The sequence below is a fragment of the Notothenia coriiceps genome, unplaced genomic scaffold (genome assembly GCF_000735185.1).
Source record: "Notothenia coriiceps isolate Sejong01 unplaced genomic scaffold, NC01 NC01_scaffold00022064, whole genome shotgun sequence".
Classification (NCBI taxonomy): domain Eukaryota; kingdom Metazoa; phylum Chordata; class Actinopteri; order Perciformes; family Nototheniidae; genus Notothenia; species Notothenia coriiceps.
This window is the reverse complement of record NW_011354765.1, coordinates 21,870-38,411: the sequence shown is the minus strand read 5'-3', so window position 1 is coordinate 38,411 and position 16,542 is coordinate 21,870. Positions and strand designations below refer to the sequence as shown.

General features: G+C 38.9%; 2 protein-coding genes across 2 annotated transcripts in view; one reads left to right on the top strand and one right to left on the bottom strand.

Moving 5' to 3' along the window:
• Positions 1 to 6,760: 6,760 nt before the first annotated feature.
• Positions 6,761 to 8,324, bottom strand: LOC104953660 (uncharacterized). Its single transcript, XM_010780630.1, has one exon. The coding sequence runs from the start codon at positions 7,886 to 7,888 to the stop codon at positions 7,265 to 7,267; it is 624 nt and encodes a 207-aa protein (XP_010778932.1). The 5' UTR covers positions 7,889 to 8,324; the 3' UTR covers positions 6,761 to 7,264.
• Positions 8,325 to 10,271: 1,947 nt separating this feature from the next.
• The window catches only part of LOC104953662 (nischarin-like), an 8,899-nt gene continuing 2,628 nt past the window's right edge, over positions 10,272 to 16,542 (top strand). Inside the window, exons 1-6 of the mRNA XM_010780633.1 lie at positions 10,272 to 10,577; positions 11,410 to 11,493; positions 12,356 to 12,538; positions 15,096 to 15,144; positions 16,152 to 16,315; positions 16,432 to 16,527. Of these exons, the coding sequence (XP_010778935.1) occupies positions 10,497 to 10,577; positions 11,410 to 11,493; positions 12,356 to 12,538; positions 15,096 to 15,144; positions 16,152 to 16,315; positions 16,432 to 16,527 (657 nt within the window). The 5' untranslated portion in view covers positions 10,272 to 10,496. The remainder of the gene's footprint in view (positions 10,578 to 11,409; positions 11,494 to 12,355; positions 12,539 to 15,095; positions 15,145 to 16,151; positions 16,316 to 16,431; positions 16,528 to 16,542) is intronic.

The window sequence follows — 16,542 nt, the reverse complement described above, 5'->3', positions numbered from 1 at the left end:
ATGTACTACAGCGTCTCCAGCGGTTTCGAGCAGTTTTGTGTGGACGGAAGACTTTTTTGAAATCGATTTCGGTTCGAAATCCGTTTCGTCTCCATTTCGTCTCCGTGTGGAGACTAAATGGTTGACCAATCACAACAAAGCAGTTTAGTTAACCAATCAGAGCAGACAGACAGAGGGAGAAAAGAGGTGCTGCAGCACAGGCAGTATGAGAAAAAATAAAGAGCTTTTTGAACATTAAAGCATGTAAACATGTCACAGTAGAGGCACAATATAACAATATGAACCTGAACATTTGTATTATACTGTATAGTCTCTTTAAGAAGTGAATTAATGACCACTTTGACAGGTTTACCTAGTACATAGGCTACCGGACACTAAAATACATCACTAGGGAAACATCACGCACAACAATCAGCATGTTTTCGTTTTTCTAGGCATTTATAACACTTGTTTGATCCACATTGTAGCTTTATTTAGCTGATTCAATGATTAGCACTGATTAGTAATTGAGAACTTTGAGTCTTATGTCGAAATCTGTTTCCTCATACTATTTCAATGGGTTACCATGTCTCTGCCTGCCTCTGGAATTAGGTTAAGGTAACTCCCTAGAGCAGCAGTTCCCAACCTTTTTCAACTCAGGGCCCACTTAAGAATTACATTATTTTTTCGCAGCCCACATTCAACCATAAACAATACGGAGGCTAAATAAAATTCTGATTGGTCAATTCAGAACATGTGACATGTTGTAAATGAACAGACCGCTGTCAAGGACTGTAACGGCCGTTGCTAAGAAGGATCGAGAAAGAGAAAGGAAAAGAGGTTGAAATAAAAAAAAATCTTAATAATGAAAATGTTTCCACACAAAACAATGCAAATTATTCGGCGCCAAATATTGAATTTACATTTACACCCTTTAATATTTTATTTGGGCTTTTAGATGAAGACTGAATATATAGATAATAAATATAGCTATTCTTCTGGCTAAAATACATATTCAAGTCAATCAATTAGAAATCTTAATTGAAGGAGTTTAAAGAGTAGATTAAAAATACAATTTATTTTGAAAAAAATTATTGCCACAAAAAATCAAAGGGCGGCTCAACACGTCATGAAATGGGAAATAATGAGCTCTAACGAAGAGTGGGATTAAAGAAACAATAAATATTCTTGCCATGTGTTTTTGGTGGTATTTGGTTGTCAACCTATTTTTGTTTGTGAAATGTTGAAGTGATCCTACTGACTGCATCTTTATTTTTTCTGTTTTTGTTTTGTTTTTGTCTGAGATGGGAATGTCATCTCCTATATGTTATAGTTAAAAAATATATATATTTGGCGGCCCACTTGCAATGCCTTCACGGACCACTAGGGGGCCGCGGCTCACAGGTTGGGAACCGCTGCCCTAGAGGAAGTAATAATAAACTAGCAGTCTTTTTTGATATGGATACATAGTATGTTTGATGTTCATAGCTTTTATAATTTATACCTTATCGTTGCGGATGAAAGTCTCATGACTTGAATCACGTCAGACTCGAGACAATAATGAGAACTTATGATATGCATACTTACATTGATAAAAGACTCTACTTGAGTTACACTGATCTTTACAAAGTAAAAAGACTATTCATTTATCAAGCTGTCAACATGCTTTTCCCCATGTAGTGTACAGTACACTGCATATGTACTGTACATATATTCAGTTTTATTATGTTTAATAGATATGTTTTTCTGATTTTTTTCTGATTCTGCTTTTCACCATGTCAGATTAGAGTTAAGCTTCATCCACCTCAACTGTGTGTGTTTGTGTAGGTGTGTCTGCGATATTTCTAACCGTCATTCATTCTGTAACCTTCTGTACTTCTTGTTTGGCGTCTGCCCCTTCAACCAAAAATTCACACTTCTCGTGTGTGTGCCCTTTTATGTCTTTTTGAGGAATTTGTTTACAAAGTACAAGTAAAGTTAATCAAATGAACTAATGTTTAAGATTGGTTTTGAAATCTTGTTTATATTACTTAAAACTTGTTAAAACTCAATTAAAGGTAAGAATTAGGTTTATGTAATAATAATAATAATAATAATAATAATAATAATAAACTTTATTTATATAGCACCTTTCATGCTTGACGTAGCCCAAAGTGCTTTACAGAGTTCTAAAGGTTTGGGTTATAGGAAATGTCAGAGAGGGATCTCACAAGTAAAGATACATGTTTATTTGAGTCTGACTAGACTAGGTTAGCATTAGCGAAGGAACACACCACACCCCTTTGCTGTGTGTGTGTGTGTGTGTGTGTGTGTGTGTGTGTGTGTGTGTGTGTGTGTGTGTGTGTGTGTGTGTGTGTGTGTGTGTGTGTGTTTGTGTTTGTGCCCTTGGGTGTATGTACTCGTGTGTGTGTGTGCCCGTGTATGCCAGCTCACTCCCCCAATGGCAGCAGCATTGCGAAACAACAACTCAGACTTAAAAGTAGTAGCTGATGTCAACAGCTGTGAAACTTGAAACAGGAGCTGCAGTAGATACAATAGAGACAGGAGAGCCCAAACAGAAGTGTCCTTGAGGAAGGCACTGAACGCTCTGTTTTATTAGATAACAACAGAACTCGTCTGATCTGCAGGTCAAAGGGCAGTCTGAGGAGGCTGTCTATTGGCATCACGTCCCTTCTTAACACAAATGTTCACTCTGTCTTCATTTTGTTCCACAAGATTTTATTAGCACAAGATTGTATGAGCTACTGTTATGTGAGTGGATTAAATCATCCAAGGGTGCATTAACTCACCAAACAAAGAGGGTTACTGAACCTCTCACTAACTGTGGTTTTGATCATGTGAACATTATCAAATCTGTATGAACTTTTGAATATTGTCCGAAAACCATTTTAGCTGACAGGAAAGCCCTGCAACGGGTAGTGAAAAATGCCCAGCACATCTTCAGAGCCCTGCACCCTGCCATTGCTGACCTCTGCGTGTCTCAACGGGCTCATGTCATCATCAAGGAACCCTCACACCCCAACCATGGAATGTTTACCCTCCTCTCATTAGGAAGTCAGTACAGGAGCCTTTGATCCCGCACCAGCAGGCTCAGGAACAGTTTCTTCCACAACACCATAACCTTGCTGAACTCTCACAAACTCAGCTCTACTCCACTCCCAAGACATAACCTTCAAACTACAGAACTAGCAACACCACACCTCCCTTTCATACTCATGGTTCTTCAACCCACAGCTCCTCACACTTTATTCAACATTTACTTAATCTGCTTTAAACGTATATATGCCTTAAACCCTGCTCCTTATCCGTGAATGCTTTAACGTTGACTACTCTTAGCACTTCTGGTTTGATGCAAACTGCATTTCGTTGTGCTATGTGCAATGGCAATAGTGTTTAACGTTTTCTAATCTTTAAACAGATCATTTGTTTAAAACATTCTGAATTAAATGTAGGATCTGATATACAATGGAGGCTCACGGTAAATGAAGGCCCATGTGAATCGTTTTGTATTAATTCCAAAACTCTATATTTTAGAAGATTTATTAGGTATTATCTGTATGGAAGGACTGAGCCTAGTCGCCAATAATAATCAGACAACAAAAGGGCATGCAAAGAGCCTCTTCTTTTTAGTACAGGATGACGTAAGTATGTAAGGAGAGGTTGCTACGCTTGTTGGCTATATTTAGATATTTGTTTTTCTAAATGAGCAGGGAAAAATATGATAAAAGCACATTGATGTCTTTTTTCTCCCTAATTTCTTTTAGGAAAAAACGTTTCAACTTTATCTCAGTATTTATATTACTATATCTAATATGCTTTATTTTTATTTATTTACATGCTTTACTGATAGAGCACATGTGTGGGAGAGAATCTAGGGATCCGGTGTATGGTGGCCGAGAGGTGCAAATGAGCTACAAAGACCCAAAACACTGTCATTGGGAGAAATGCGCTGCACTCTCAAAAACATGCCAATATAAAAACATAAATGTGCCAAAATCACAACTTGACAACACATTCGTAGCATCAATAAAACGTTTACCCACTTGACGAAACATTTGCATGGTTTGCTAATATTATTCCAGATCTGCTGTAAGCTAGCAAGCTAACGTAGATAACTATAGTCATTTCAAATATACTGACAAAACCCTTTTAACACAATTATGAAACAGGCTTACTCTGGCAGTGCGTTTCTCCTAATGGAAACGTTTTGGGCCATTGTAATGAGTTGGCTTCTGTCGGCCACTCTGCAAATTAGCCTGCTGTTCCCAGGTCAAAAAATAATTGTAACGCCTTTATTTTTTACATATTATTGTGCTTACAGGACTTGTATTTCTAACTACGGTAATACATACACATTCCACAGATATTCGGACAAACATGGGTGTAGAGGGGGCCGATGCTCCATATCTGCCCCGGGAACACTCGGCTTGTATTTCCAGACCTGATCTCATCTCTGCCTGCACTGTAAAATATTACCATGATTTCACAATATTTAGCTGTAATATTTTAAAATAAATTACTGTTTTACCACTTTACAGTCTTTACCTGTAATGTTCACAATATAACATGTAATTTTGAATTTCACAGTTAAATCAATCCAGGCACAGTTAATTACTGTGAATGTACAGGATCAATGATTACCAGGATTTCACAACATGTTACTGTATTATTTCACAGTAAAATACTGTATTCAGACCATCCTCTGTGATAACACAACAAAAAAAAGTGATTTTCTTGCTTTTAATTGATTTCTGGTTAGGGGGGAGCTCTGGGTCCTACGGTCCGTGGTGTGGCTTGCTCGGGTTCCCTCCTTCTGTTTGTTCCTTTTGGCCAGTCCTCCAGACCTCTTTTTGTTTCCCGTTTCGCTTGTGTGAGCAAACGGCTGATTATTAATAAATGCTCGTTACCAAGTACCGGTTATTGCGTGTATTCTTTCATGTTGCAGGTCTCAGCCCGAGCCACTACCGCGGAATAGAGGTTGGGGCCATAACAACATTTCCAAGACACTGTGAAATGCACTTTGCACTTCAATGGAGTAATAAAAAGTTAAAATGGGCTTTTTCTTTGTTTATTGAGCTGATTGAATTGTGTAGTTATGGTAAAATCCCAGTAAAATTTACAATGTATTATCGTATTATTTAGATTTGTATGTTTGCAGTAAATTACTGGCTACTGTGTTGCATTACTTCCACAGTAATAGTATGAACATACAGGTAATTACTGTAACTTATGTACAGCAAGGTACCATAATACCACAGCTCTGTACTGCTATATCACAGTAATTCCATGGGCATGGCAACTGTAAAGTCACAGTATGTAGTTGCACTTTTATTCTAATTTACTGTAAAATATATATAGTAAATTACTGTGAAATATTTACAGTCAATTACTGTGAAATATTTACAGCATATTACTGTGAAATCCATGGAACTAGTAGCCAGTCATTTACTGTAATTTTACAGCCAAACATTTTACAGTGTGGACAGGACGTGCTGAAGAAAGAGTGCTGGACCTGGCCATTAACCCCCCCCCCCCCCCGCTGCTTTTACATATTATGTTTTTGGAATAAAAATATTGTTATGCAATGTGACGTATGATGCCCGAAGAGCAGACTTACAGTTGGCAGTGAAAGCAGAGAAGGAATTAGTGATTAAGTTGTCTAGTATTGATTATATACCGTTTTTTGTTAACAATTTGTTAAATGGAATATGGGACTTCACCTTCTTTAAACGTTTTTATGTGATAGCATAACAGGATGATTTAGACATAGGGCGTCTAAATCATCCTGTTGCTAAATCTAGTCAAAATAGAGATCCGATGTTGGTTTTAAATCATCAAACCAATTTATTTTTATTTGTACTAGTTCAGAGAGGGCAAAAAAGCCAAACACACACAAAAAAATATGTATTAGTCGGTATGCATTTCCCCCTCACATATGCTTATCCTGGAAATGTGTCAAAGGCAGAGAACATGCAGTTTATCCCGCTGACCGTTTTTGTCATACACAGTAACCAGACTAAAAGGGCATAAATTGAAGGAATAACAATATTTATTTCTATCATACAGTACAGTCAGCCTGAAAAACTTGTTCGCATGTTTGGTTTTTGCAGTTGCTGCTCTGTCACTTTGAAGGATAAAACAGATACCATACTAAAGTAGGAAACATCGATTACCTGCTGTTTCTCAGTCTTTGACCTGTTAACATTATAATGACACAGCAACCCAAAGCGGCTTAAACCTCCCTGCTCACTGCACTTTATGTAATCCTCTTCAGCTGCTCTCCATGCAGGTCCCTACTTCCTGCTTTAAAGCCTGTCCACAATGTCTGAATAGGAACATTATACGTATCATATGTTAGTTAAAATGACTTTACTTGTGAGATCATAGGATGCATTAGAAAAGCCTATGTATAAGATCTAAAAGTATGATACATCTGCATGTCAACAGACATCAGTTATTGGTGTGTGGAAAAAACTTAATGAAGTCATCTGTATCTATTCATGTTACAGTATTGCAACCCATAAAAGTGTCTGCATGTGTATATGTAATGTTATATTTCATGATTGCTTTCTTTACTGCTCATCCCCATTGTTGCTGTTCCACTAACATAATGTCATGTGACCGACTTGTTAATTGAATTCATGTGTTTATCCATATTTACTTTTACATGGTTAAATATGCATTATTTGCTCAGAAAAGGGACACACTGACCCGGATACATTTGACAAAAAACTCACCATCACACTAATTAATATCAACAAACACAATAAAGAAGCACAAGTTGCATCAATGAGATATTTATTTGTGATTTTGGCTGTTCAGGCTCACTCCCACCACCGATCCCATCTCCCTTTGTGTAACAATAACAACAGAAAGGCAGCACATTACAGCACATTGTACATTACCAAACATGAACCAAATGTAAACCGTAAAAAAAGAATCATCCGTCAAAATGTTTTCCTTTAATCTTGCATTCATTTAAGCTTTTTTTCTTAAACATATACAACTTGGTGAGATAATTTCACTTATTTTAAGCATCTTCACATGAACTAAGTCAGACCACTGCATGACCATTAAAACAATGACACTTCAAAAGAAGTATCTGCTTTAAACTGATGGAATCATCTCACCTTGCAAGCATATTCCTAGCATTTTAAGGCTTGATGAGTTGACAAGATGATGAGATTTTTTTTAGATTTTCAGTGAACATGAAGCAGAACAAACCTGTCCCCGAGGTTAGAGTTTCACACTGTCGAGAACAACATGGCCTCATGAGAGTTTCCTTTCAGGGTGTCAGGATGTCACAGAACTCAACAAAGTCCCTCTGCATGAAGTTCTGGCTCTGCTTCAGGTCGTCTTCAGAGGGGAAATACTGCATGCTGTCCTCCTGCAGAGGCAGACTGTCCTCATGCAGAACCACAATCTGTCCAGGGGGCGCTGTTGAGCTGTGTGGGTTGGGACTGTCCAACAGGGCTCCTCTTGCATTTTCCAGGACGCCCAGGTATGAGTCCATGTCTGTGAGCTCCATCTCGCTATCCGAGCTGCTCCCACTGTCACTCCCCACTGAGTCGGAGCGCATGTGTAGCATCTGGTACTTCTCGTGCATCAAAAACTGGTTTGTGTTCTTGGGGGCTCGCATCCCCCTCGCTCTGTTCCCTTTAATGTTAATGGGCCGGAGTGACATCGCTGGCCTCTGGAAGTGTCTGGGATGATGATGGTGTCGTTGAGGGGGCTGCTGGTGATTGCGCCCTCTTGGCCACCCTCCCACTCCAGTTCTCCGCCCCTGCATGCGCCCCCTGCAGCCCTTGGACCAGCCGTGCTTCCTGCGGCTGGAAGGGTCCCTCTGCAGAGCCTCTTTGCCATCCTGCTGCTGCTGGCAGCTCCTCCTGCACATCATCTCTGAGAGCATTTTCTTGCAGTCTTTCTTGCCGTTGCCTCCCTTCCTCCCTGCTGCCCTCCTTCACATCCCTGCTCGGTGGCCCACACAACAACAAAGAGAGGCTGGTTTCTGTTTTTCTGGCTCAGATCACAAAGGACCCTCCTCTCTCAGTGTCTACCTTTTCACTATCCTTTCACTTTTTTTCTTGACCTCTGGCTTTGGCTGATGCATCGCCGGCTCTTCCTCTCCTTGCAGCAGCAGCTTGCCTGCTCGGCTGTCTGCTTGTCACGCCCTCCTCTATTTATCTGATTTCCCTTTTTTCAATTATCTGAAAGTCAAATTTGCTTCTTACAGCTTTGATTATTGATCTATAATGAGCTGATAAAGGGGTTTTAGGCGCTGTCTATCTGATTTTAAGCTATTTTTTCTCTGTTTAAGGCCAGCAAGTGCAGTGTACTCAGTTCAGACAACAAGCACTGACTGAAGCTCTGCCTCCTCCTCAGAGCCTGAATAAAGAGCTGGGAGAGTCCATTCAGAGGTTTAACAGAGGGAGGGGTGTAAGGTTAGAAGATTGTTCCACTTCCAAATAATAACATGATAATATGATAGATTTTAACACAATATTACTTATAGTTATGTATGCAACATATTCGAACATGTATGCATGTGTGTACGGTTGGGTTGTGTCGTTGTGATGAGCTTAAAGCTGCTCCCTGCAACAGGATGGTTCACTCCGCTTCAGTTTTAGCAGCTGAAATCTGATCCACAGCTGCTGCTGTTACTGCCCGCCCCTCTGACAACAGCAACACTGTACAGCAACAACAAGCAGCAGCACAGGGGCACTCACAAAAATAACAGTCACAGAAGTTAGTTAATGTGTCATACACACACAAGTACCCAACCCAACTATGGACTTATAAGACAGTGGAAATTACTGTGTCAGTGGTGAGCACAATTACAAACAAAGAACGTTATGTTCTGGGTGCAAATGAACTGTCTCACAAAAAGCCTTCCCTTCCTTAAACACATAACAACTGTCAACTTAATGTAGTCTTTTGTCCAGAATTGAATATCACAACAAATAATGAATACACTAATTATCGGTCTCTTGTAATCTCTCCAGACAATAACTTGTTGACTGTGTGTCTTTAACTGTAATGCCCTTAAGAGTGTCACATTTTAGTAAAAACATTTTAACTGTGTGTGGGTCACATTCAAGTCCTCCTTAGCATGGATTGTAATCACTTTATGGTCCCTTGGATTTGCATCTAGCGCCATCATCAGGTCAAGCTTTTGATTTAATATATGAGTATATTCCTGCAAAACTAATTATATTCCCATCAGCCTCGGCTGTAGACTACATGCAAATATTACTAATGATCAACTGTCAGCATGCTAACTGGCTAAATTAACATGGTGCACATGGTAAACATTAAAGCCATTCAACCTGTTTAACTCCAAAAATGTTGTATAATGTGCTCATTGTGTGGCATTTAGCTTAAGTACCGATGTGCCAAAGTACAGCTGTAGTCTTGGTTTGAAATCAGTGGACAGGAAGAATGAATCGATAATTGAGGACATTATTTTTGAAAAAAGCACAGGACCCCTTTATCAATATATAATAAGCAATAAAGCATAAACATTGTCTTCAATGTCACCTGACATAACAAATCATTTCCTCGTTGTAAGTCCATTACAACGCATTCTGCTTCCTGCATCAACAAATCTCTGCCGTTATAATTCAGTTTAGTTCAAAATATGTAGGTCACTCGAACAAAGCATAGACCAAAATGTGACATAACACACCTATATGATTGCAGCTGCACTAGCGATCCCGTATGGCTGTGATGTGTATTACATAGAACAGTTTGAAGTTTAATCAAGAACATTTGCTCAAATGACTCCTTTTATTGTGTTAATAACACAATAATAATAACACAGACAGTGTTATATATTATATAATTTAATTATTATTTATTGTGCGTTAATATGAAAGCAGTATTTTTGTTTGTTGAGGTGGAGCTTATTTGTTAACCATTTGAACAAATTCTTTTTTTTATTATTGATTAATCTGCTGAGTTAATTCTCAATTCTTTTGTAAAATGTGTGAAATAAGAAGTGAAAACTCTTGAGCCTATTGTTGATTTTTTTGGTCATTTTTTCAGATGATTATTCATCAAAAATGTTTTAAGAAAGCCCTTATAGTCAACCACACCACACGGCACACACTATTAATTAATAATCTACATCAATATGAAAGTATTTGGTCAAAAGTAATTAGTGGGGGGGGCGGAATTGTCCGACCGGCCCTCTTCGGTACCCGGCCCACCGGAAAAACTCCCGGTATTCCCAATGGCCTATACAATAATTATAAGTTATGGTGTGTGTAAGTGTGTGGATATGTTCTTTCTCTTAACAGAGGGTGGTGGTAATGCGCCACTAAACTGTATGCGAACCTCTGTAAAACAAGAAGAAGACGAGAAAGAAGAAGAAAGCTGTCAGCTGCTTCAGCAACACAACAAACATGGCGTCAGGAGGCGGCTAACTGAGAAGAAAAGCTGGGTATCCTCCAGAGCCGTTTTAAATGAAAGTTGTATTTCTTAATTAAAGATAACATTTGCTTCGTCGTGATCTCAAGATGGAGTCTGCTTCGTTTCCAGAGGATGTTTTGGAGAGGAAAGTGTGTGTTGTCGGGTCGGAGCCGGTGGAAAACTACACTGTAAGCTACACCCGGGCTTTCCTCTAGCCTAGCACCTCATAGCATGTGTAGTATGTAGCTAGCCTAAGCTTCAGCTCAATTATCGTGACAGTGAGTTACTGTGGAAGAATATAACCTATCTGTGAATATATACGGTGTTCAGTTACAATGCTTGTTTTCCATCAGTCAATATGTCATTTTCCTCCTGAGGCTTTACTCAATAGAACGACAGATCTGACAAGCTAAGTGCTAGCTGCCGTGCTAACTGAACTAGCTGTCAGTGTTGCAGCGGTTTTTAATGTTTCAGACAATATACACAAGACATACAGGAATAAGAGTCTAGACGATTCAAGGAAAATGGACCTTGTCAAAAACAACAACATTGTTCTTTTAAATACTGATTTCAAAGTATTTATAAATCATGCTCACCCGAAAGTGAAAATAAAAAGGCATATTAGCCGAGTTTTGTTCAGGTGATTGGGAACAAGAGGTTATTTGTTTTGTTTTTAAATATAGCCAACATATATATGTTTATATTCTGGTAATTTATCCAGTAAAGCTTTTGCAATCAATAATAACATAAAGGTTGTTCTTAAGTACAGTGAAGTCCATTGAACAATTTAATATATCATTGACAAAAATGGCTTCTTTCTGATGTTGTTCACATGACCGCACATTACAGCCCTTAAAACTTGAATTATGTGGTGAAGTTGAAGGTCCACTATTGACCTAAAAGCAGTTGGTTGCATACGAGGAGATGGTTCAATGGTGGTATGAGCATCCATGCTGTACAGGAAGCAGTTTTTGAATCCGGCAGGTTTTAATCACTGAATGTCATGCTGTGCTGTTTCAGGTCTATATCATCGAGGTGTCGGATGGAGAGCACAGATGGACTGTAAAACATCGCTACAGTGACTTTCACGACCTCCACGAGAAGGTAAGAGACCACAGCAGCCCAGATCAATCTCAATCAAAAAAAAAATCTATTTGAATTATAGAGAAAACATAAATAAATAGTAGAGGCACTATATGGGATGTAGGTTCTATAATTATTATATGTATGTTACGATAAAATATGAGGAGAGCAATAAAGACAGAGTTTTTAGTATTTTCTGCCTGTACAACTTTTGCGAACATTTGTAATTACAAAAAGACTCCTTCTATATCTTTTATCATTTGCTAACAAGCCTCAATACAGCTGATATCAATCCATGGGCTCACCTGTGTGACATCATATTTATTGAATTGTTGTAGTTGTACTTATAAGTAAGGAGTCCCCACAGCTGATGTAAGGAATGGCTCTACATTATCAGAAGCATTTATTGCCTGAAAGTCCATTATCGGAACAGGGATTAATAATTTACACTTCTGATTGATAAGAGGATAGTATACCCGCCACAGACATAGTGCCATCACATTAATCATTAATAACCATAATGCATGTTGTCAATGCTGGAATGAAGGTTGACTTAATGTTTATCAATTAGCTATCTGCTGATCTTAATGTTCTAAAGTAAGAATTGGCCTTTCATTAAATTACTGAAGGCACAAACCTACAATAGAACACAAAGAACGAGCTTCAAACAGGAAAAACATCAATATGTCTTATATGGATAATTAATTAATTATTTAAACAACAAAAACGTCTAAAAGGTCACAGAGGGGACATCTTAAAATATATTTTGTTTACATTTATTTATAAAAAAAGAGAGAAGCAGCCAATCCTCATATTAGAGAAGCTACAGTACACTTGGACAGCTTTTAGTGTTTTTTTCTCATCCTGATGGGTTTCCCTGCAGCTGACGGCAGAGAAGAAGGTGGACCGACGGCTGCTTCCCCCAAAGAAGATGTTGGGGAAGAACTCAAAGAGTCTGGTGGAGCGGCGGCAGAAGGAGCTGGAGCTTTACCTGCAGACGCTGCTGCAGCAGTTCCCAGAGGCCACACCGTCTCCACTCGCCTGCTTCCTGCACTTTCACCTTTACGTGAGTACACTCGAGGCTCCTACCACATATGCACAGTAACCTGTTTAAGCCTAAACATGTTCCCAGTTCATCTCAAATCTATTGGATGGGTCTGAGGGCAAGTGATGTTCTCCCACTGAACTGAGAAAGCGTTTATTTACGGACTCCTAACTATTGAAGCAACAGTATTAATTAAATACAACAATACACTTCTTGTCAATCTCCAAATCTATTTTTGTTTTTCCATAATTGTACAGGATGTTATAATGAAGATGGAGCATTCGAAACTGGCCAATCAGACTCCCATATATCAGTTTTTTCGCTAGTTGTGCCACAGGACTTTCCATCATAAAAGTAATTGTTGAATTAAATAAATACACTTTTATATCTGCTATTGAATAAAGATTACTAAAACTTTTGTGAATGCTGTCACCAAAGAAAGAAAAATTAAAATGTGCCCAAAAAAATGCAACTGCTTGGGCTCCGTATAGCTATATTGGGGTTCTGTCCCTGTGGAGAGGACACAAGTTTGAATATCGCCCAGGACCATTTGCCACGTGTCATCCCATCTGTCTCCATCACATAACCAAAGGCACCTATGTTCCTAAACATTTCTTAAAAGAAAAAATTGCAACTGCTTTACTCTGTTTTGTAAGTATAAGCAGAGCATGTTGCAGTGTTTAGTAATTGAAACATATACTGAAAGATTAATTAAGACTAGATGAGTCTTGTCTGGTGGGTCTATTTTGCAAAACGCTGTGTTAACTACACTTAAAGCGGTTAAATTGTTTAAACATTTAAATTGCCTCAGTTGTATCAAAAGTTGCTGATGGGCAGAAACTGTTAGGTGTGTCATAAGATAAAAGGTAGTGGGAGAACAGTCATTTTTCTGTAAATGGTGATCCTTTCCCAGTCCGAGAGGCGCTGCTGCAGGCTGGTGTAACAGTTAGCCTGTTAAACCCGAGAGGACCCTAATCCAGGTCCGGCGGGTAGTTTTTTCACGAAACTGTGTCTCAGGGCTTCTTAATATTTAAAAACCTATTAATGTGTCATACTCATTTAACGGTTAGAAACTCAGCTAACTAAAGATATTAACAATTTTTGCCTAAATAAAACACAAGTCTCACAAGAAGCGTGTAAATGAGCCCTGAGCGAAAAAATGCTAACGCACTTAGCACAGAACTCAAGGTAAAAATACTCGTATTATTTATCGTAACTGCACATACAATATATCAGATTAAAGCTGAGATTATATAGGTATTAGTATCATCACTGAGCGATCAGAACTCGCGACAGGGGAAGCAAACACAGACATCACAACACGTAGCTTTACGGAGCATTCACGGGAGATCGTCTCACCGTAGCTGTTATTCTGATCAAAAGTCGTGTTCAATGGCATTAAAACGATAAAAACGCGGCTGAAGGTTAATCCAATGGTTAATTCAATGTGTCTTTTACTTTGAAATGATTCCTGATAATCCATCATTCCATTTTTATGTCAAAAACAGAGGTTTCATATTAGCTGCTAATGATAGCCATCAGAGTGTATCGCAGCTTCCGGTTCAGGGGCATTCTGGCTGCGCATCACTCATTCACCAATGGGTAATGTTTAGATTGATTTTAGGAACTTCCCCCCGATTCTATTGGCTCTAACGGTTAAAAAGAGGTGTCAATCATCAAAATCGAACGAGGGGGGCCAGAGATATGGAAAATGCACCCAAATGACCCCAGAAGGTTTTTTTTTGCTAAATCTCTCTAAAAAGGTCAAAGGTCACTTGTTTTGCATCAATCTTGATGCAGGGTACTTATTATATGTTATAGTTTGGATTCCTAAAGCTTTTAGTCTACTATCCCATCATTCAAGGGTCATTTTTGTTTTTGGACGGACACTATAATCTTTTTTTTTTTTTAGGGTTAGGGTTAGGGTTTTTCATTTTTCAATCTGAATTTACTTTAAAATAAAACATCTATATTGATTCTGACTTTTCTACATCCAACTCACAGGTGTAACCTTGCTTTGAGAAAAAATATTTTAATTTAACTTTTTAGAAGGGAAGTTAGTAATTTGTTCTGTGCATGTCATTTTCGAGCCTGAAAGCTGAAAAACAGGCTCAGGGCTTAACAGGTTAAAGTCTTTGTAGTGCTCGTCGTGACCATTGATTATTTGATGATGTTCATACAACAACAGAGCAGTATTGTCTGCAGAGTGAAGGCTGATTTAAAAACACTCATGTGATGCGAGATGATTAACTGCTGAGTGTCAGTTGGCAAACTTTATTGTTGTTTATTATTCAGCTGCATTAATGATGCAAACTTCTATTGTGTAACGTAATGCAATGAAACGAATTGACAGCATGATGTTCATGTTCTGAAGCAATCATCAGGCCTTTCCTGTTTTGATTTGTTCATCTTGAATAGACGAAGCAGTGTGTTTAACAAATGATAAGAATAGGCAACAATAGAACGTTGAAACTTCTGTACGTCTAGCTAATGTTATCTGTTGAGTAGTGAAGAAATCAACCTTGTTTGTTGTTTTGAAGTGAATTCAGTTTTTCAACAATCTCTTTGTCTCTTTCAGGAGATCAACGGGATCACAGCAGCTCTGGCTGAGGAGTTGTTCAACAAAGGTTAGCTTCCTTTGACCTTTGCCCTCTATCTTCATCTAGTGTTTCTAAGACTGTGTTAACAATGAACTCCTTGAGTGTGCTTCCAGTTCATGTAGCTGCAAAAGCTTTCTCCCTGTCGTTATTTCTATACTTATCAGTTTTACTGATAATGTACAGTAAGATGAAAAAATACTTACAATGACATTACATCTCTTACAGTTCTTTATTTCTCAGGGACAATGCAAACTAATTAGAATGTTTTAGTTAAATGCATAGTTTTAATCCACAGTCAGTACATGTCATTAATACTGAGTAGATTCTTGCACAATGACCTGATGTGAAACAACCATTCTTAATACGTTTCTCAATATTGGTTAGCATTGTTTTCTTTTCCTTTTGTGTTGAATAGAAGTCCAACATATTTAAATTGGTTATGCAGCTAAATATATCAATTTTACTGAAAAAATATTTGAGATTTAAATGGCTTATTGTCATATGCACATTTAAATCCCAGGGTGTTTCTCAATCTTGAGTACGCTTGCTTGGTAGCACATGTCTTCCGAGCGTCTTGCTTCAGAAGCGAGGCAAGAATACTTCCTAGCCTCGGAAAAGGTTCGCAAAGCATTGTGGGGATTTTAAGACCACGGAGTCTACACATGTGCAGCCTCGAAATTTTTCCAAACGAAGTACACCGGGCTTGGTAGAATTCCAAGTATGCTGGAGATTGGAACAGTCCTTCGGCGGCACTCGATGATGTAGTATGCTTGAAGTAGTGGCTCTGGAGCAGCTTTACTCGAGATTGAGAAACACCCCCAGTCTCCCCCAACAGTACAACATGCAATATGAAAGAGACAAAACAAGTCAATATTGTGCTCGATGAAACAGAAATGAACTAGCACAAGAGAATGGTGCATGCGACTCTCGTTGATCACCTGCAGTCTGTGTTTATGCGACCAAATATAACATGAAACAACAGATATAATCCTGTACATCGCGCAGTATCAGACCCATTGTTTGTTGTGTTGTAGGGGAGCAGTTGCTGCAGGCCGGCGAGGTCTTTTCTCTCTATCCTTTGCAGCTTTACTCCGTCTCCCAGCAGCTGCGTCTGGCAAAACCAACCTGCTGCAGCGGAGACGCCAAGACCGACCTGGGACACATCCTGGACTTCACCTGCAGGCTGCGATACCTCAAGGTCTCACACCTCTTTACAAAACTCAAATCCTGTCGTACCGAGCAACTTTGTATCCTAACTTTTCCTTCAGGAGGAGACGTGATGAGTGTTCTCACTGGTTTTTCTCTGCTGGTCAGGTGTCTGGTACCAGAGGTCCAGTAGGATCCAGTAACATCCAGGAGAGCAGTCTCCCCTTCGACCTGTCTGTCTTCAAGTCACTACTGCAGATAGAGGTTCTGTCTGTCTGC

Bases quoted from the DNA above. Each gene is read 5' to 3' on its own strand.
- LOC104953660 (XM_010780630.1), bottom strand. From the start codon at position 7,888: ATGCTCTCAGAGATGATGTGCAGGAGGAGCTGCCAGCAGCAGCAGGAT.